General features: G+C 54.2%; 1 protein-coding gene across 1 annotated transcript in view; it reads right to left on the bottom strand.

Moving 5' to 3' along the window:
• The window catches only part of MYCBP2 (MYC binding protein 2), a 124,823-nt gene that overhangs the window by 27,469 nt on the left and 74,948 nt on the right, over nt 1–22,406 (bottom strand). Inside the window, 21 exon segments of the mRNA XM_078602847.1 lie at nt 18–344; nt 662–727; nt 1,097–1,348; nt 1,751–1,904; nt 2,860–3,020; nt 3,654–3,800; nt 4,995–5,197; nt 5,650–5,807; nt 6,866–7,045; nt 7,345–7,577; nt 7,829–7,998; nt 8,345–10,645; nt 11,532–11,708; nt 13,752–13,859; nt 14,270–14,402; nt 17,206–17,367; nt 18,114–18,176; nt 19,567–19,707; nt 20,270–20,386; nt 20,546–20,646; nt 21,728–21,843. Of these exon segments, the coding sequence (XP_078458973.1) occupies nt 18–344; nt 662–727; nt 1,097–1,348; nt 1,751–1,904; nt 2,860–3,020; nt 3,654–3,800; nt 4,995–5,197; nt 5,650–5,807; nt 6,866–7,045; nt 7,345–7,577; nt 7,829–7,998; nt 8,345–10,645; nt 11,532–11,708; nt 13,752–13,859; nt 14,270–14,402; nt 17,206–17,367; nt 18,114–18,176; nt 19,567–19,707; nt 20,270–20,386; nt 20,546–20,646; nt 21,728–21,843 (5,470 nt within the window).

The raw sequence follows: 22,406 nt of genomic DNA, 5'->3' as shown, positions 1-22,406 counted from the left end.
AGTGCACCGCCGCCAACCTGCGAGGTGATGAGCCGGAACACGCGCAGCGTCTCGGCCTCGCAGTTCCTCTGCTGGGCGGCGGCGGCGGCCGACACGGGCGCCGGCTGACGGGCGCTCTCGCCCTCCCTCCAGCCCAGCACCTTCACCTGCCGCACCCTCAGGGTGTTCTCGGGGCCGCGCAGCTCTACGCGCACCACCGCCGGGCCTCCGCCGCCCACCGGAGGAGCCGCGGCCACCGCGCCAAGGATGGCGGTGGCGCCGGCGGCTAGGGGCGGTGCTTCGGGTCGCAGGGAGCACGGCAGCTCGCAGCCGACCCAGCCCATGTGGCGGGAGTCCAACTCGACCTGGGAGGGTGTGGGATAGCGTGAAGTAGGTGATGTCACGCCTTTGTTTTTGGCAAGGCAGATTAATTTACCTCCTAACTGGGAAAGTGTCAGCGAGTCCCAAGATTGAATTTTCTTAGTTGTCCTGCAACAATGAGATATTTGGTCAGCTCCGTAAAAGGGCATTTGGCTTCTTGTCAAAAGAGACCGGGGAAAACCCACTACACATACACAAGGGAGTAGCGCTCAAAACGTCGTACTAACAGATTCAAGAATCCACAGCTATACTGGCCATTTCATGCCCACCTCGAAGCCCACGCCTCTCACATGTGTCTTACCTGCTTTAGTTTCGTGAGCTCCTCAGTTGTAGGCCCGGCCAGGAATGATACAGAGCTCACTCGGTTCTGTGGGTCGTCAACAAAGACAGGATGAGCACGAACGAGAAATCAGAGGGAACACGAACACCAATTATAACAGGGTCTACACAACCCCAGAGCGGTATCACAAATGAGAGGGCTTGAAGATTCGGAAGTCTATTTATTTTAATGATTTCGTCAAATACTGTGTCTCTATTTATCTTATATCCCCAAATCTAGTTTGCTCCAACTACAGGGGGACAGAGAAACCAGGACCCAATGAGCCCCACAGGGAGTCAGCAGGCCCTCCCTCCCTCACCCCCTCCCCCCCCTCCCCCCCTCCCTCCCTCCCCCCCCTCCCTCCCCCCTTTCCCCCCTCCCTCCCCCCTCCCCCCTCTCCCTCCCGTCATGCCGCACCCCGATGTCTCGCGAATTGTCCACGTGCACGTAGAAGGCACGTGCGTGCAGCCCCTTGCTGCCGCCAGCACCAACGCCGCCGCCACCGCACAGCGCGGTGATGCTCTTGGTCTTGTTGCGGTCCTCGTCGCCCGACTCCCAGAACGTCTCCGTTGAGCCGTCGGTGAGGCTGCCCGTCATGGCCGGCCGGCTCGACGCCTTGATCTCCAAGGACGACGTCAGGTCGCGCAGCAGTGACACCACGCACTGGTCCTACCGGCGGAACAGCGGGAGCGCCGTAAGTTGGCGAGCGAAGCCAGAGCGGCGACCGCATGCATATGCGTCGAGCAGTTGTCTACGTATGGTGCGAAAGAAGTTAAACGTACATATATACATAAACGGGTGCAAGTATGTGGCAACGGTGAAGAAGCGACGCTAGCAACACCGAGCAGAGCGCCCGAGTGGCTAAAACGCAGCAAGGTGGCACAGGGGGCAACACAGTTGGCGCATTGGCAAGTCCTAACACCTGGATCTGTCCGGTGACCTCTTGTAAGCGGGCATTCGACCCTTCACACGGCCTCAAGCACACTCAGCTTGGCACAAGTGCTGTGGCGACATCACCGTCAGTGGCGACTGACGGCCGGTGTTGTTGCTGTGTGTGAGCGAGTGCCTCACCGGCCCTGGCAGGTCTCCCGCCTGCGCGCTGGCGTTGAAGCTGTCGTCACCATCGCCCTCGTCCGACTTGGACAGGATGTTGTTAATGTGGTGGAACACGTTGCTGTGGTGCAGAAACTGGTGGTCTGACTGGCGGAACTTGAGGCTCCAGCACCTGGGAAACGGAGGTCAAAGTTCGTTAAAGATCACGGGCCAATTGCAGAGAAATAATTGTAACAGGCAACGCGTTGATTTTCTCTGCAGTATGATTGCCTCTCTGAAATAACTTCGGCCACCGTTTCTGAACAGCGACATCCGACGTGATCGCATTTAGACGCTAATTGTACACAAATACTTTTGTAACTAATGGGCAACATGGTACGCAAATAACAGTGTGACGGATTTGTATCCAGCCAAGGAACATTCTTCACTTCTGTGACCGGTATCTTTCTGTCATCCTCTCTCCAAAGGATTCAGAATTCCGATCCGGAGAGTAGGACTGGTATCAGAGGTCGGAGTGGTGAGCTGTCACCGCTGAGGGTTTGAATCCAGGTGTCAACCACCTGTGATTAAACCAGATTTTCAAGTATAGCAAGGTGACGATCAAAGCCACAAATGACTGTACCGTCACATTTAATTTGGTTCCACACTTAATTTGGCTAAAATCCAGTGTTAAGAATTAAACGCATCGGTTTGACTGCCACGCGACAAACATTACTCTCAGTGGCGAAAGCGGGTCGGGAAGTGTTTCCCCATGCTGTCTGTAATAGATCACTTTGAAGGGATCTCAGAAGTCGTTGTGCGACACAGCAGAAGCTGGATATATATATGCATCTAATATAACCACAGCTTTGCTACAAGAAACGCATCCTTACTTTACATAGGACATAACACAATTTATGAAGCAAGAACTCTTAGGATACCGGCACACGTGACCTTGCTCCCAAGGGGTGTGCTTAAAGCCACCATTTACTGGGCCCACTTCTATTCTTTAACACGGAGGGCTGCACTAGAATGCGTGAGAACTGGAGAGAGAGAGATCCTTTATCTTGTGCGCGATCTGGACAAGGTGTTAAATAAAACAGGCATTGGGCAGAACGGCATGGAGTGACGTGGGAGCGCGATCGAACCTGAGCGCCATTTGCTGGAGGGCGCTGCCGGCAGGAAGTGACATCATGAGGTCCGACACGGTTTGCAGCAGGCGGTGGAACGCCTGCGGGAGCGGGTGGGCAGACTCGCCCGCGATCACGATGTCCGATAGCGGGTGCTCGCAAACGCGCGAGTCTCTCTCCTGCGCAGAGGGCACGTGCAGGGGCAGTGTTTATGGACGCCACTCGCTGCTGCTGATATTGCTGAGCTCTTGTCATTTCCAGTGGAGGCGTGACGATGCACACATATGCCAATTCTAGGGCTTGTGGCACATGTAATGAATCGCGTTCGTAAGAATCATTGTTTTCAATGCATAATCATTAAGAACTGTGCTTTAATGGACATTATTCTGACTTAATCAGTCTTGTCCAGACAATGGTTAGTGCAGTTTCAAGTGAAATGTCACGAGTTAAAAAAACTTATGTCACGTGACAATTTAATTTGTTTGGCAATGTCGGGTGGTGGAGGGACTTACGACACAAGTTTGACCAGATAAATTACATGGTCTAACCCAAAAAACAATTATGAATCATACCAGCTGCGAAATCCTACGTTAACAATAAGGCAACATACAACCGTTTATCAATACACCGCTGGATGAAGGCATTCCCACGCAGTGTTATTTACAGGTATTATTTTACCATACTTCACCAAACCAGTTGGTGTGGGATGCTGGAGTACGTGGGTTGAGAGGGGTGCTCCCAAATCTGTGTTTTGCGAGTGTGTACGTACACGTCCCGTCCACGCGCGTCCGTGTGTGCCCGGCAGCCCGTACCTGCTCTCCGCCCTCCCTCCTTTTGTTGTCGTCCTCCTCTTCCTCCTCGGGCTCACTCTGCGCTGGCGTCAGCGACGACACGAAGTGCCACAGGATGTCGTGCAGCGATGTGGTTTGGATCACGTTGCACAGCAGCCAGTTGAAGGCCTAGAGAGTAGGAGTCAGCAACCAAAACAAGAGTCAATATTTTTCGAATTCAGTAAAAAAACAATATTTTAAGAGCTGCAATGCACATGAATACAATACGGTGGTCCTTAATAAATCTCACAAAACAGTACTTCTTGGTTCTTATTTTATTATATTATTTTATTATATTATTTTATTTTATATTATTATATTAATATATTATTTTATTATGTTTTATTTTTATTATTTTATTACTTCCCTTCTACGTGACTTTACCGAAAGAACCAAGAAGATGAATCCCTGCAGTCACGAAAGCTTTAAATCGAAAACAGTACTTGATGACCCGCATTCGGCTCCACAGTTGCGGGTTGCCCACCCCTGCCCACGGCAAACTGGACTTCCATGGTCAGGGGTCAAAAACGAAAATAACAAGAACAGCCACATTTTTTTCAAATTTCAAGAGCCGCACTGCAGTCCTTAAAGAAGAGCCGCATGCGGCTCCTGAGCCGCAGGTTACCGAAGCCTGGCCTAGAAGGGACGGAAAAGCCAAGCGCCCTCAGACAGGGTTGTGACCGGCAGTCAAAGCAGACACTGCGGAGGCATTCGCGGCTGCGCTGTCGAGGAGCCCTCCGACGCGTCTTCGGGGCTGTTTGGCGTGATGTCCGACGTTTCGCTCCACGTGCTGGGAGCTTCTTCAGGAACTTCAAAAAGGTCGGGGATGCCTAGCAAGACGTGGGTGCAACCCGAAAACTCATCATCGATCGTGGACCACTAAAGAGCGCAGGGAAACTAGTCCCCCCATGTTACTTTAATCACTGGGTAATAATCGTAATAATAAATTATCCTTTGCATTTATAACGCGATTAAATGCCTCTGCAACAAAAAGTGTAAAAAAATTAGGAAGATCTAAAATAGTAATGTCATCTGACAGGTGCTCTCCACTGCAAACCAACAGAGAACAATTATAATGATGTTTTAATATAGACTGCCCTTTACGCCAGTGAGTTTTTGGGTGTGTTGTTGTGACCTGCAGTGCGGTGGGGTTGAACAGTGTGAATGAGAAAAAGCAGTCGGCAACAAAAAAGCGACAAGGAGGCGAACGACTACTGGCGAGTCTTGGATGCGCTCTCCTTCGACCGCGACTCTCTCTCTCTCGTTCCCCTCCGTGTCAACTGCGTCTCCATTGCGGGGGCCATCATGCCGGGTCCCTCCTACCTCCATGGCGAACGTGCGGCACGCGGACTTGCGCAGGGCGTGCTTCATGGCGGCCTCCAACGCGTCCAGGCTGTGCCGCTGCACCACGAACGTGAGCACGGGGCACGTGAACGCCCGCTCGCCTTTCCCCGCGGCGCGCCGGGCCTGCACCAGCCTCGCCAACTCCGGCGACGGGTGCCGCAGCAGCGAGGAACCTCCCTCGCCTGCGCCGTCAGGAACGAAGATGAAAATCCCACATACTTGTCAGCGGTACGATCAAATCGCGAGAACATTCGGTGTTCGTGCCGTTCTTACGTAGCAAGGCCATTGATTGGAATTACGCGTGGCAATCATCGCCCCCCCCCCTACTGGCAGACTAGTCACCGTATGCCATACAGAGGGATTACACTTTTTAAACGTTTGAGAATGTCAACCCACTCCACCTGAGAACCTTGTTTAATCACAAATCAGTGTGGGTGGGTCTCTGACTCATTGGTGACCGGGATTATACCATCAACTCGCTCCACTTGCGTACCAGGCTTAATGGTGGAGCGGCTAAAACCTGTGGTGCCGACTCAAGTGTCTGGAACCTCGGACCACCCAGCCACCTCACTTCCAAGAGGATTTTCCATGGGGGGGGGGGGGGGGGCGACGGAGCGGGGCGGTGGGGCCTCACCAGTGTCCCCGCTGTTGACCCGGCGTCGCGCCATGGCCTTGACCTTGGCGGCCCCCGAGTTGGGCTGCTTGTCGTACTCGGAAGCCACAACGGAGTAGGAGCGCTGGAACACGACGCGCTTCCCTCCGTCCACCTCGCCGATGGGACTCGTCTCTAGGCTGCACGACACACACACACACAGACACTAAGTCAATGGTTCCCCTGGTAGCTCATACAGGGTGTGGAGGCAAGTGCTGTTTTCAAGATCATATTAAGGTCGGAACGGCACATGATGGGGTGGGTGGATAGTACCACGCCCGGCCGCCTTTGTCTCCTTAGTGGCGATGTTTACACACCGCACCAGGTACTAATTTGAGGTCGAGTCCACCTAGGTGAGGCCCAGGACCGGTTCAGATATTCATCACTTGGTGTTGGCCATGAGCGCAAATCGAATCCGGTTTTCCGGGTTCGTAGCATAGCGCACTAACCGCTCCATCAGCTGTACGACACACACGCACACACAAAGTCAATGGTTCCCCATATAGTTCACACAGGCTGTTAAGGCAAGTTCTGTTAGCAAGAACCTATGAAGGCCGGAAAGGCACATGAGGGGGTGGGTGGCCAACACCACACCGGGCCACCTTTGTCACAACCAATGTTGATGTTCAGACACTGCACGAGGTACTCATGTAAGGCCGAGGCCAAAGGACCGGCTCAGGGAATCGTCGCCGATGTTGGCTGTGAGCGGGATTCGAAACTCTGGTCGCCGGGCTCGTAGCGTAGAGAACTAGCCACCGCATTACTGCTCCCCACGCATGTATGTACGGACACACACACAAGCACGGATGCAGATGAATGAATATTTCCTCGGTCGCTGGTAGACCGGAGTAGGTGGCGCATGACTAACAGCCACAGCCAGAGAGAGAGGCACAGGCGTGGTGACGCACTGTGGCGCGCGCACACGCAGATGTGCCACCGCAGATGTGCCATGGCAGATGTGTGCACAAGCTATCGTAACCTCCACGCTGGCGAACCGACGAAAACCAGAGAACCACTGACCAATAATAAAAGTTGGCTTGGACTAAACACTTTGACACGAGGCTCAATGTTCGGTGGGCAGGGAAACAACAGAATATGCCCGAGAGATCGGAGATCGACGACGAGACCACGGATAGGCAGCGGACGGCTTGGAGTGGCGTTTGCCACAACAGCGGATTGCTCGAAGCTGTTCTCTTACCTGGGCGGCAGGGACTTGAGGTTGGTGGTCTCATCGGGCTGGTGTGCGGTGAGCGGGCTCACGCCGGGCGTGACAGAGATGTAGGGCACAGTGACGGACGTGGAGCGCAAGAAGCGCACCTCGTCCGCGTACAGCGTGGGGTCCTGATCCCCGACCAGAACCTCCGCCTGCTGCTGCCTGCTGGTGCACGCCACGCCACGTTCAGGCCACGCCACCCCAGGCCGAGCAGGGTTCAAGCCACACCACAATCAGGTTGTGTCGTGTCACGGACACTCCAGGTCATGCCAGGTCAAGCAATGCAACAGTCGGTCCAAACTGTAAATGTGTGCGAGTCTACACAATACCAATTTGGTTTGTGGCATCTAAACGCGACCGGCATCTCCCTGGCTACCTCCCCCACGCCATCCCCTCCCTCCCTCCCTTCCACCTCCCCCGCACTTCCCGCCACCCTCCTCCAGCAAACAGGATAGTGCGCTCACCTGGCCAGCGTCTGCAGGTACAGGCAGCCCAGTCTGGCGCTCAGCTGCAGGTCGCCGGAGCCCGGCGTCTGCACGTGCGGCTTCTGCGGGTAGTAGGTGGGGCTGCCCGTCTCGGCCGAGCTGGCCAGCGCCAGCAGGAACAGGGCGTTGGTGCGCATCACCTGCTGCGCCTCCATCGGGGGGAGGGACCGCGTCGTGCGGGACTGCGACGACTTCTTCTTGGCTCGCTTCACCTGCGCCGTGCGCGACGGAAGGCGGCGTTGTGGGGTGGGGGGTGTGACCGGCGTCTCCGAATGAGCATTTGAAACGACAACTCTGCGTACGAATTACACACGACGCTGACGTATTTTGCCGCGCAGCTTGAGTTTGCGTGGCGAGTGGGAAGGTGGAGAGGTGAGCAGATGGACAGGTGAGCAGGCGAGTGGATGAACAGGTGAACAGGTGAGTGGATGAACAAGCGAGTCGACAAGAGGCCATCTCTCACCTTGTCCTTCGACGCCACTTGCCGCTCGCGTAAGTATTTCTCTCGGCAGCGGTCGCAGATCAGGTACCAAGTGCTGCCACCCATTCCACCGTCGCCACAGTTGCCAGCCCAGCCACCGCAGAAGTTGCCGCTGCTGTTGTAGCCCTGACCGCCAGCGTAACGCCCGCAGCCTGCGCAGGTGAGCAGTGTGGGTGCGTAGTGGTTAGCGTGCTGCACTACGAACCTGGCGACCCGGATTCGATTCCAGCTCCCAGCCAGTGATAATTCTCTGAACCGGTCCTGGGCCACCCCTAGGTCAACTAAGACTGAAATAAGTACCTGGTGGGATGTGTAAGCATCACCACAAGGTGGACAAAGGCGACCAGGTGTTGCCCACCCACTCCCCTATGTGTCATAGGTGCTTTCTAACAGCACTGCACTCCAATAGTCTGTTAAATGCTATGCGGGGGATCTTTGTCTTTGTACGATCGTGTGTGTATGTGGATCGTGGTGTCGAGGACCAGATGGAGGACTCACCCGGATGAGCCTGCCGCATGTGGTAGGTGACCGGGTACGGGTAGAGCCCCCCACAGAGGTCGCACACCGTGTCCTTCTCCTGCCCTCCACCCGCCGGCGGGACCCCCGCCACCCCAAGTGCAAACTGCGCCAGGTCGCCAAAGTAGTTCCCCCCTCGCACCCTCCCTCCACCGGCGGCAGCCAGCCCCACCGCCCCTCCGACGGCGCCCCCCGCCGCCCCGCCCGCCAGCCCCCCCTCCGCCTTGTCCTTCTTCTTCTTCTCCTTCTTGGAGCGCTCCTTCTCGCGCCCCGAATCCTTGCGCCGCAGCAGGAAGGCGCCGGCGCCCGGGCTGGGCAAGATGAGGTTCTGGGCGGTGGCGCGGGTGACGGCGCGTGACACGTCCTCCCAGAACGCCACCAGGTGCTGCAGCGTGAGCGGCAGTGCGGAGCGGGCGCGGGAGGCGCCGACGCCGGTGCCGCCGGAGCCGCCGCAACAGCCGCCGGCTTCGTCGGACGACGACGATGCCGCGGGCGCGTCAGGGTCGTCCTCGCTGGGGCCGCCCTCGCGCAGCATGGACAGCACCTGGTTCTTGTTGATGGCACCGGGCGGCGGCATGTTGACCACGCGGAACGTGGAGATGTCCAGCGAGTGCCGGTTCTTGAGTTTGGCCTCCCGCTCCGACTCGGCCGAACCCGTCGCGACCGCGTCTTCGGCGCCGCCGCCGCCGTCCTCCAACTGCCGCTGCCCTGGCGGTGCCGGCGCGGCCCTGCCCGGCACCGTCACCACGCCCTCCTTGGCGAGCGCCGGGTTGAACTTAAGGTAGGAGGCGCACGCCATGGCGTCGTGCACGATGCCCTCGTGCCAGAGGAAGGCGGCGAACACGGTGCGGGCACACTCCGCCACCGACGGGGACATCGCCTCCTTGGCCGGTCGACTCGACGCGCGTTCCCCGGATTTCCCGGCACCGGCACCACCTCCTCCGCTGCTGCCGGTACTGCCGCCACCGCTGCAGCCACTGCTGCCGGATTTGTCCTTCTTTACTCGCGCAAAACGGCAAGGGCTCTTCCGCCCTGTCTTGGGCGACAGCCGGGTGTCGAGTTCCACTTTTGCCGGCGCTTTGCCGATGCTGAAGTGAACGCGCGGAGCCGAGTCCGAATCCTCGTCGCTTTTCAGCTGCTGCAGTGAGCAAGGTCCCTCGGCTGACGCCGCCACCGCCACCGCCAAATCCTCCGCGCCATTGGCGGCCACCCTGGCATCAGATGCCTGCTTCTTACGTCCGTCGGGAGACCGCCCAGCGCCGGTCGACAGTGCGCTGGACGTACACACGGCCACGATCTCGCTGCGCAGGTTCTCCTGCACCACGTGTGCCGACGGCTTTGAGCCACCGGCGTCCGCGCTGCCGGCACCGTCCGCCCCGTTGGCCGAGGGCCTTGAGCGCGGCGATGCCGTGCGGCCGGGCCTGAAGGCGTCGGCGGCGGGGCCGGCGCGCTTGCCCTTGCCGTCCTTGCCTTCGCTCGTGTCCACCAGCGCGTACGAGTCCGACTTGGAGCGCTCGCGCGCCGGCTCGTGCTTCACTTTGAGCGACGCGCCGTTCTTCCCCGCGCCGCCACCACCGGCACCGCCGCCGCTCTTCTCCCGCGACGGGGACGAGCGCGGCGACTGTTCCGACAGCGCCGCTGCCGCAGCCTTCACGGCCGCGCTGGTTGACCGTGCCGGCTGCTCCGCCGCACCCGTCGGCGCCACGGCCGCCAATGCAGCCGCCGCCTTCGAGTTGACGGCTCCGCCGGCGGCAGCGGCCGGCGATTTGGCGTGCCCCGGGCTGGCGGGTCGTGCCGCCGCGTCTCCCGGCGGCTGCTTGCCCGGTGCCGGGCTCGCCGGCCGCGCCTGCTCCGCCGCCGGCAACGTCTTGGACGCGCCGGGGCTCGGCGAGCGACCGCCGTGCGCCGACGCCAGCGCCTTCACCTTGGGCGACACGGACCTCCCGCCGCTCGGCACGGGCGACTCCGGGCGGAAGACGACGGGCGAGGCGGGGCGGCGGGGCGACTCCGACTTGGGCGCGACGTGCGAGTTGTGGTTGGGCGAGAGGGAGCGGCCGTGGTGCGACTCGGAGCGCAGTTTGGCGGCGTCGGACTTGAGGAGGAGGGACTCGGCGGCCGTGCGGGGCGAGGGGTCGCCGCTCTTGGAGGACGCCCGGCCCGAGCGGCTCTCGGTTCGCGACGACTTGGCGTCCGACTTGATGCGGTGGGAGGCGGTGTCGGTGCGCGGGAAGTGCAGGGCTCCGCCGAACGCCGGCTCCACCGCCTGCAGGATGTCCTTGCCACCTTTGGGGTTGGGCCACGGTTATGGTTAGCGAACACAGGCATATTCACAGGTGAAGCATGGTCTTTCGTTTTTGAAATCACTGTTGTTTAGAGGTGGCCGGGGGCGGCACAGAGGACGGACCGCCCCCGCCGGCACCGCTGAGATCCTGGGTTCGGTGCCGGTTTTCAGGCCGGCATCTTGGTGGTGATGGCTCAATTTTTTCAACAACATGTTACGAGCCCCTTGAGCCACGCGACCACCTCTCGTGGTCACGACCTCGCGCGTCGCAATCGTACATTGGACACTTTGTCGTAACGCGCACGAACGCCCCGGTTCGGAAAACGCTGCGACGGTGAATTGACAGCGGCGCCCCAGTCTCAACATGCAAAACAAAACGGCGACCGCAAGGAGAAGTGAGGAGGACAGAGGAAAGGATCGGATGTGCAAGGTTGTGGAGAATCACTCTGGGCTGTGCTGGGCACGATGAGGATTGTGCCACAGCTCACTGCACTGAGGCTTAACTCAGGAAGGATGCAGCAATGGTGAAGTAGTTGGTGCGCTGAGTTACGAACCCAGCAACCTGAATTTAATTCCCAGCCGACTTCCAACCATCCCAAACGCGCATTGACCAGCGTGGTGAAGTATGACCAGCCAACCACAATGACTTACACAACGTGGGGAGGGGTCTTCACCCAGCAGCGTTTTTACAAAGTCCTGGCCCCATTTTATAAACAAAGCAAATGCACCGAAATAAATAACGTCACTGCTATGTCACTGGAATGCATCGGACCGTGGCAATTAAATTTTTTTCTCACTTTCACAAGCCGACAGTGAACCACCCTGTGTGGTGGTGGTGGTGGTGGTTGGGGGCAAGGAGGGAGGGAGCGAGGTGGGTGTGGCGTGCACCTGTGGGGTTGGGACTCAGGAGGGCCTGCCCGAACACAAAGGGGCCGTGCGCGAGGGAGAAGGGGGGAGCAAGGGGAGCCGGCGGGGGCCTGCCTGGTGGCCCGCACGCACCGCCGCCCCCCGGCAGGAAGGGTCGGGCCTGCGTTGCGGCCTCCAGCACGCCACTAACGTGCTCCCCTACACTCGCCAGCAGCACAACAACAACAACAAAAATCAAAAAGGAGACCAGCACAAAACGTGGTGACGGGGGGGGGGGGGGCAAGCACTGGACAGACACACGAAACACGGGGGGAGGGATGGGTGGGGGGTGGAGAATGCCAACCGAAATGTAACACGCGGAAACATACACGGGGAAAGAGGGAAACGTTAACAAATAATAATGAACAAGGGCCACTTGATTTTACAAATGCCTGAGTCACTGCTACGAAACTAAAATAAGTCTGGAGTAGTAACTGTCACCGTTCGTTTCGGCGTTTGTTTACGACCTAATTTTTTGTGGTTCAAATATTCTTCCGCGGGGCAGATTTTTTTACTTAAAGGAAATCAACGAATGCCAAAAAAAAACAAGAGATTGCCAAGGTTATCCTAGGGACAAGCACTTTGTAGATCAACGGGCAAGAGTCCGCAATGGATGCTGGGAAACAGCCCCAGCCGCCCGCCGTGCCAAGCCGAAAGAATCGCCGAGGGTAAAAGATTACGCTTGCCGTGAACGGGTGGGCAAACAGCCATGCAGACGCGAGCGTCGGTGAGGGGCAGCAGCGACGAATAGAGGGGACAAGGTGAGAGTGGCGAGGGCCGAGAGGGGAAAGCGGGCAGGAAGAGGGGGCCGAGGGTGATCATGCAGGTGGGGCAGCAGTGCCTGCGCACACGTCAGAGTTGTGCGCAGGCAAGGCATTAATGGGTAGGCGAGGGGTTATGGGTAGCTCGGGTAGGTGCACCTCATGATGTTTCAGCAGTGCAGCGTGAACCGGGGCAGCCGGCGGAAGGGATTGTGGGTAAGGAAGAAATTGTGGGGGAGCCCTAAACAGGTGCACGTCATTCCGCGCGAGTGCAGTGTGACGACCTCCACACCCCCACAGCTCCAACTCCCCACCCACCCCCGGTACAACCTCACAGCAGGCTTTTTAGCAGCTTAATGAGCCCAGGCCAGCAAGAGGGTGCCGCGCGAAGGGTCTCGCTCTCCCTCTCTCTTAGACATCAAATGCTCATTTATACAGACTGTGGGTTCACTCTGAAGTATGGCGCTGAGTGTATTTGTACTGTGTAGAGCAGCAATACAATTGTAAAGACTTTTAATCAATATCACTCAGAGCCATTTGTCAATCCACAGGCGCTCATTAACAGTGTTTGGCAAAACGTTCTTCAAGGCTACAACGGGGGATATTTTAGTCTTTGTCTCTGCGGTATCTTTCCCGCATATGCGCGTTTCCAGAGTTGAAATGGTACGTTTGAAGGCTCGCTCTCACTCGCTGCACATCGTTTCTCCCTGCTGGGCACATCAAGGAAGCATCGGCCACCCGACGATCACTCTCAACAACCGTGGCCTTAGCGTAAACGAACTACACAGCGAGATCCAATCCCCAGCTTATGGCGGCATGAAAAATAAAAGTAGAGGTAGCAGGAGAAACTCAAAGCAAAGCTGCAGCGCCGCGAGTTTAAAGCCACGAGACGAACGAGAAGCTGGACCGGTGTGAAATGTAGAATTGGCATTGTGCACAGCCAAACCATTTGAAGCACGAACAACTCGACATTACTTTTGGGGATATTTAGAGTAAATTTGTGGGGTTGCTCACAGGTCGAATTAAAACGCACAAATTGAGGTGCAGTTCAAGCAGCGCAGGAAACCACAAACAAACAGGAGACCAAACCGGTGGAAACAATTGCCCAAGCTCTGTGGCCCAATATTATGAAACCTGGGTCAGTGTAAAAAAAACCCATGCATGCGAGGGGGTGACCCTTAATCCCCATACAGATGGAACACAGCTGGAAATAAATCCACTTGCTGTACGGCCATCACGATGACCGCGATGCCCACGGCTAGAGTTTGTGCGATGCACCAACCCCTGCCTCCACAGGCGCTGGATTAAGGGCGTGCACGCCACCACCGCCCGGAAAATGTAATCAGCCGTGTCGCAATCCGTCGCCGGCCGTCGTGCAAGAGGACGAAAGTGGAGGGGCTCGCGTTTCATTCGCGGGCCATGCGGCTCGTCGCGTACACACCCAGCATGAAGTCGAAGCCCTGCAGGTTCCCGTCCGCCCCGTTCATGGCGGAGACGGGCACTGGGAAGGGACGCCCCATGGGGGCCTTCACGCCATCTGGACTCTCGTCTGTGGCACAAAACAAAACATCGCCTTATGTAAACCGGGCGACCATCTTACCTGGGGGACAAGTTCGTGCGCGAGTATGTAAACTGAGTGCCATCTTAGCTCTGGGAGAAGTTCTTGGAGGAGTAGGTACATTGGGTGGCCCATCTTAGCTGAAGAGCGTGGGACTCTGCTGAAGAGCATCGGACAACGATGCAGAGCACGGGACACTGACGAAGAACGCGGGATACTGATGAAGAGTATGGGACACTGCTGCAGAGCGCAGGACACTGCTGCAGAGCGCAGGACACTGCTAATGAGCGCGGGACACTGACGGAGAGAGCGGGATACCGATTAAGAGTGTGGGACACCGCTGATGAGCGTGGGATATTGATGAAGAGCGTGGTACACGAGCAGGAGGAAGAGGTGGTCACCTTCCGGATGCTTGAGGTAGTACATGCCGCTGCGGTCACGCGCCAGTGACCAGGCCTCGCCCTCGTCGCCGTCGCAGTACTCCACCATGCTGCTCCGCTCCAGCTGCACCCACAGCCCCTCGCTGTTGCTCACCTGCATACAAACAAAGATAAAGATCCCCCGTATAGCCTTAACAGACTGTAGGGGCAAGTGCTGTTAGCGAGCACCTATGAAGGCCAGAACGGTACATGAGGGGGTGGGTGGCCAGCACCACGCCTGACTGCCTTTGTCTCCCCAGTGGCGATGTTTACACACCGCACCAGGTACTCATTTAAGGCTGAGTCGACCTAGGGGAGGCCCAGGACCGGTTCAGATAATCGTCACTGGTATTAGCCGTGAGCGGGAATCGAACCCGGGTCGCCAGGTTCATAGCGCAGCGCGCTAACCGCTACACTACACGCACATACACACACACACAAACACTTATTTATACGGGTACGTGAATCCACGCACGCAAAGACAGGCACACACATGTACATAGGTACGTGTAAAACACACAGGCACACGCACGAAGCCACAGGAGTCACGCACGTGCACATAGGTACCGTACTTTAACACAGGTACACGTACCCACAGGCACGCAGTCACACAGGCAGGCATGTGAAATACAAAGACAAAAATCCCCCGTATAGCCTTCCAAGACTTCGGGGCAAGTGCTGTAAGGGAGCACTTATGAAGGCCGACAGGGGGTGGGGGGTGGCCAGCACCATGTCCGGTCGACTTTGTCTCCGCACGAAGCTTACAAACGGACATACACAAGCATGCAGGCACACACTTTATGACAACAAAAAACATGTGACCGACACAGAAGATTCAACAACTCTGCGATTCAGTGACCTGTTACAATTCGGGGGCCATGATTTGATACACACACAGCGATTATTTTTTTGGTATTTTCAGGCACAGGTGGCATATTGTAATGAATGTTTAATCAATAATGACGCCACGTCATAACATCAAAACTCAGGAAATTGTGTAGGTCGGTATTGGTGCGCATGCACCTCGTGTCTATGAATACAAAACTTCATGTGAATAAGAAACTCAATTAATCACGTGGATCACAACTCCCAGGTGTTCTCTCCTCCCCAGTGTAAAACGGCGACTTCCAACTCTCAAATGAGTCAATCTCACATCCTTACAGTGGTATGAATCGATACATATATACACACACACACACAAAAAACATGAAATAAATATGAACATGATAATATATTAATATTATGACCTAAATTATATATAAATCCAGAGGATTATCATGCTTTGAATCCATAAAATAAAATAGTATTAAATATTAAAGAAAATTAATATTTGATCATTTTATAAATATATTGTATTAATAATACGTATAAAGACATTTGGAGGAGAAGCTGCAACAGTATGAATAGAAATACAAGCGGGTTGAAAAGAACTGACTGGCACGCACACTTCTACACGATGATTGCGAGCATAAACACGAATATTTAATCGATTAATGGTTATTTTTCCACAATCAATTGCTTGCATGTATGTTGAACCTATTTCGCACCGTACGTAGCCAACCGTGCTAATCGGAGGCTTTCAGACGACCCCAAAACCTCTGCGTAAGCAATGCCTTGCGCGTACGTAGAAAAATTAAATATTAACAAAATGTAACTACAATTATTCGAGTTAAATCTGAATTATTTTTGGAATGAATTACACAACAGAAAAACGGAAATATTTGGGACACGCGGCCAGAATGTAAACAGGAGATGGAGCACTGCCTTAGGGGTAATTTAAGCAGTAAATCACTTTGAAGTTTAACTATGTATGTACGTACGCTGAACTTCTATCACACCCTACATGGGCAACTGTGCTAATTTGAGGTCCGGCGGGTAAAAATAACAAACATAAAGGCCTCGTATTACCACGTAGGCTTTCGCAAACCATTATTATTTATAATAACGTTTTTTTGGGTTAGATCCCGTAAATGTAAATGTCCCGTAAACCCACCTCCACCCGACAAAGTCAATCACAGCAAGGTTTGTCACGTGAACAAAACGTGTCAATTAGTTCCTTCTTCAGCACACCGGTATGTTGGAGAGTAATTCGCTGGCGATAACAATCAGCTTCATCGGGCAAATTTCCGGAATTGTGAAGGAGTCTATTTCCGGTCTTTGAAGTTTGACTCCAATCCAAGGAGCACCGATTATAGCCACAAAATGTGAACGTGAAACATGAGAGAAAAGGTTCGAGGAAAGAGAACGGCACAATTATTAATCATCGTTGAATTACTCGCGACTGAATTAATTAGTTTGTTATCCTTCAAGAGATGCAGGGGGTAATTAAGAAAACATCTGGAAGCAGAAAATTAAGTCTTCTACTTTCACTTGGTTGAGGCCTTGTATTAAAAATAATAAAAAATTTAACTGACATTGACAGTCCCCCGACATGTGCTGTACATTTAATTTAAATTTGATTTCATAAAAACCATGTAGCACACCGTGCACGTGTTTGCGTGTTAACCCACACGTGCTTGCGTATGCGTACATTCATGTTTTACAGGGTGGGAGTTGGGCTCTCTATTCCGATGTGCTGTATTCATGAATTGAGTGCATTAATGAGCGATAGAGTAGCGGCCAGCATGCTGCGCTCCAAACCCGGTGACCCGAGTTCAATTTCCGCTCACGGTTAACACCAGTGACAATTATCTGAACTCGTCCTGGGCCTCCCCCTAGGTCGTCTCAGCCTTAAATGAGGATCTGGTGCAGTGTTTAGTAAACCTCGCCACTGGGAGACATGGTGCTGGCCACCCACCCCTTCTCTGCCGTGTCGGCCTTAAAAGGTGCTCGCTAACAGCATTTGCCCCAACAGTCTGATAAAGGCCACATAGGGGATCTTTGTCTTTGTGTCTGTGTAACCGTGGCGGCGTCCCCACCTCGCCGAGCGCCTTTATCTTGTTGCCGAGCAGCAGCGTGCCGATGGGGATGCCGCGCATGCTGGGCCGGCTCCGCACGTTGTGGCCGGACGTGCCGGTGCGAATCACCACGTAGAAGCCGGGCCCACCATGCAGCCGCGACGACCGCTCCTTGGCTCCCACCTGGTCACATCGGGAACACCGCCCACGTGTGCCACGGGGTTCGCTCATGTGCCATGGGTTTTGCCGTCCGCCAACACCAACCACACTCTGGATACGTGATAGGGCAGCTATCGAGTCTGCAGGTGGTGAAACTGTGCCTGGACCCATAAGTCGGAGGGGCAACAGAAGCCATGTTACAAAAAGGGGGGGATAAATTGCACAGGGGAGCTCTGCGCCTCCCCCCATTTAATTCCTTGCACCAGAGCCCATATCCAATTTCGGCCAAAAGAACCCACCACGCTTGTCCACTGAACCATGGCCCACTGCCATATGCACTTCAGGGGCCACGATGAGAGGTGGGCACCCCGGTTGGCACGCTACAAACCCTGACGTGAATTTGAGTTTGATTCCTGGCAACAGCGAATATCGGTGACGAGTGATATCTATCCGCGTCGTGGTTCCCCCTCCTCCCCCTCTTCACCCACCCGCTCTGACCGATGTAGTGAAGTATGCTCAAATAACCCCTATGACCGACACGGCATGGGGGAGGCAGTGGATTTGACAAAAAGCTGAAATTTATTTATCAATAAAGTCATAACGGATGGGATCAGTCCATGAGACGCAATGTGGTGTATGTATGTTGAACTTCTTTCGCACCGTACATAGCCAACCGTGCTTATCGACCTGTCCACATGGCTAGCAATCTTATAAAATGACACACTGCACGTGCCTGATAATGTGTACACACACGTCCCACGTGACCTCACCTCTGAGAGACGCCTCCCCACAGCCTCCTTCAGGAGACCCTCGTAGATGGACTTGGGCTCCTGCTGTTGGGAGGGGGTTGGGAGGTCGACAGGCGGACGGGAAACAAGCGAACACACGATCTCACCATGTGTTTGACAGCCGCCCGAGTGTGCTTTGGGGCCATCCATAAATTACGTCACGCGATTTTGGACGATTTTTGACCGCCCCCCCCGTCACAAAAAGTCAGACCCCCCATTAAATATGACGTCACAAAGCTCTGCCCCCCCCCCCCCCCAAAGCCATATTTCCATTTAAAAAATAAAACATTCTTCAAATCATATTCTTGGTTCTTTCGGTAAAGTCAAGTAGAAGGGAAACAATAAAATAAGAAAAATATAAAACAATTATTTTATTACTTCCCTTCTATGTGACTTTACCGAAAGAACCAAGAATATGAATCCCTGCAGTCATGAAAGCTTTAAATCAAAATTTATGCTTCAAATCACTTTCAACTATTGTCATTGTAGTGCGTATTTAATGTGGCGCTGCACTCTGATGTTGTAGGAGAAAACATTTATTAAAAAGTGTATTTAATCAAGTAGAACGTGTTGTCTATATTTATTCAAAGTTGCGCATTTTGATGTGACGTCACATTTCTCAAACGCCCCCCCCCTCGTCACACATCGTCACACGTCTGACCCCCGCCCCCCTAGGTGCGTGACGTCATGTATGGGCGGCCCCTTTGTGTACAGTATCGTCGAAGTTACGAAAAGGATCTCGCTAGCCGCTGTGATTAAGGACTTAAGACTGTGTACTAGAGTCTGTTTGGCTCATTTGGTTAAGCTAGTCTGCGTGGGTAACATGGCAATGGCTAGTATTAGTTTCAAGTTGGTGTGATCTCAGTATGAAGCAGGGCTAGAGCTTAGTTGCAGAACATGATCTGTCCTTCAAAAGGCCCCATTAGGATGCCCCGTGACGCACTGGCGCTGCGCCCTCGGTGCCACGGGTTTGCCTGGGGCTCGTTGTTGTGTCCGGTTGCTCTGTCTCGGGCCCTCTCTCCAATCTCCCATGATTTCCCTGCCCTGACACATCCAAGATCAAAAAGTCTTCATGGCCAAAGCTAATGACAGCACCCACATCCCATTGCCAACGCTTCCTACCCTCCCCCAAATCCAGCAGCTGCTGCGCAGTCGACGCGGGACCTTCAAGATCGGCCCGAGCAGTATCCCACTATGTGCACTTGGTCGCCAGAATCGTGGAAACCACTCCAATTGCTGTCTAGATATCCAGCCCTCACCCATTCTTAAAATGTGTCCCACCCAGCGTAACTGTCTTTGGCCCGATCGTACCTTGTACCACAATGTCAAGCATTTGGCAATTTTAATCAAATTCAGAATCGCTATCAACTGCACTTTCGGTTTCGCTGGCCACTTCCGCATTCACGGCGTCACCACCGTAACGCCGGACGCTGACCTCCAGAGGCGCCAGCAGATTGCGTCCCAGGTGCTGGTTGAAGGAGAGGCACCAGGCCTCCGGGTTGCCGTTCACGTTGGAGACGTACTTGCGCACCATCTCGTCGCTCAGACGCAGCCACACCCCGTCGTCATTGTGAACCTACCCGACGCGGCGCGACACGACACGCAAACATGATCATTTGGTATTCGTCCATTAAAAAAGATATTTAGTTTAGCGAAACACGTGCAGGTGTCTCAATCGCAACAACAGAAGGGCTGAAGCGCCGAGCACAAATGATGTAGAGAATAAATCCTGAACGAATGAAAAACAATACAAATGAGGCGCCAAAAACCGAGACAATAATGAATTGTCTAATTGACTCGCGACCTCAAAATGTAACAATTCATCATATTGTGGAAGGATGGAATCGTTACATCGAAAATAAAGATCGGCCAAGTATCAAACAATAGACAGATGGCCTAAAACAGTTTCTTTATTTACCTATATATTTTTTAACCCATAATGCACCAGAACAACATGTAATGGGGTTTGTAAATAATCGTTGGTTGTACGCTGTCAAAAATTCTGCTTCCACCACCACGTTTCACGCTGTACCCCTCCCACCAGCCTCTTGCGCCCACCCCCCACCTCACCCCAACTCCCCCACCACCTGTGAGCTCGGTACGGGAGGACGTGAGGACATGAGGATGCGAGGACGAACCTCGTCGATGAAGGTGATGGTGGCGTTGACTTTGACGATCCCGATCTGCTCGCTTTGCAGGGATGGGTGACTCCGCACGCGGAGGCCGGCGCTGTCCCTCATCGAAAACCTGCGCACCTACAAGACCCCCCATCACCATTGTAATTATCACCATCATCGTATTTATATATACATATATAAAAAAAAACAGTTGCTGATCGCAGGCACCAAAGGACCCGAAACGTCGCCGCGAGCGTCACGAGCAGCGGCTGCGTTGCCCTGTGGCGCGGTGATTACCTTGCTGGGCTGGTGCTCTGGTTTGGGTCGGGGCTGCTGCGAGGCGTGGGGTGGCATCATCCCTTTGGGTGGCTCCTTCACCTCCACCTCCAGCCCAGCATCTTGGCAACGGAAGCGACGCACGCGCACACACGTGAGTACAAACATGCAAAGATCCCCCCGTGTCACCTGCACAGTTGTTGAGGCAAGTGCTGTTGACAGAAAGTACCCATGAAAGGCCAGCACGACGCACGAGAATTGGTTGTAGTCTACGTAGCCGGCACCTCGCCCCTGCAGTCTTTGTCTACCAGTGGTAATGTTTACACATACCGCACCAGGTACTCATTTAAGGCTCAGTCGACTTGGCAGAGGCCCAGGACAGGTTCAAATATTCACCACTGATATGTTACCTGTGAGTTGGAATTGAACGCAGGCTGCCAGGTCCGTAGCGCAGTGCGCTACTACGCTACCGCTCCCCACGCTAACCACTCCCTACATACGCATGCACACAAACTCGCCCACGCATGCATAAACACGTACATGTGGGTGCTCATTCACTTTCAGAGACACGTGTATGCACGCGTGTCTGCTGATGAACAAAAGCGCCCTTGTACACACATACGTACACGTGTGCACGTAGACACACACGCAGGCATTCGTACACTCGCATATACACAATTTGGTTGCTCGTTTTGGGCCTTTGGGCCTGTGCTCAGAAACTGTGTTGAGAAAACAGAACATACACGTACACACAAAGATCCCCCATATAGCCTTTAGCACTGCTGGGGCAAGTAATGTTAGCGAGCTGCTATGAAGGCTGGCATGGCACACGAAGGGGTGGGTGATCGGCACCACGCCCGGACGCCTTTGTCTCCCCGGTGGCGATGTTTACACCTTGCACCAGGCACTCATTTGAGGCGTGCACACAAGATATGTATATACACACACCCTTTTATCAAAACAAATGTTTCAGTAGTTTATTCACTGTGCTACGAGCACGGTGACCCAGGTTTGATTCCTGACCACGTCTAACGCCAGCGGCGGATGATATCTAAACCGATCCTGGTGCCTGCCCTCCTGTATGACCGATACAGCGCAGGAATTCCTTCTGAATCACCGGTGGATTGATAAAGGGATGTAAATTATCATTTTTTTTACACTCACAAGTGAACAAACTTCACCATTCCCAGCGGAAACGTTTACCGGTCTCGGTGCCGTCGATGGTGACGTGGATGCGGTAAGCGCCGACGGCACCCGGGGTCCAGTTGGCACTGTACGTGCCGTCGTTGTTGACGCGCACCAGCATGTTCTCGCTCGGCCTGCCCGTAAAAATCAGAGGCGTCACCAAAACACGATTCCCGGACGGATTTTTACAGCCTTCTGAATGTGACTGCATACAGGGAGAGTGGACGTATTTATTTTATAGGGGGCAGTCGTAAATAAGCGAATGAAAACCACATCCCCACAGCCTATAAACCCATGTTTATTACCCACGTAAACAAATCAAATCAATAAACTTGGTACAATATTGGTGGTCACCCATCTGTACATTATACAAGCTAAACACTGCTTCGCTGGAAATCAGAAAGTGTCCTTATTGGACATCTGTGAAAAAGAGCTTCATAGCTCATCAGATTCCTCCAGTCTAAATAAAGATTACGATTCTGATAGCTTCAGAGATCCGACAAGATCATAATCATTTTGGATGATTTGGTCACAACGCGATGGAACAGCAATGGCAGGAAATCATGGTCTTGGCACTGAATGTCACAGAATTGTCACGGTGTTTGTTCGTCACGCCAAGGTTTGACAGTACAACAGAATGTGTATTTATATAGCGTCTAAATGCGACGTCAAGATGTTGTACAGAAACAGCGGTACA

This window comes from Lampetra planeri, chromosome 19 (assembly GCF_965212315.1).
Source record: "Lampetra planeri chromosome 19, kcLamPlan1.2.h2, whole genome shotgun sequence".
NCBI lineage: Eukaryota > Metazoa > Chordata > Hyperoartia > Petromyzontiformes > Petromyzontidae > Lampetra > Lampetra planeri.
Note: the sequence above shows the minus strand (reverse complement) of the source record. Positions and strands in the feature narration are given on the sequence as shown.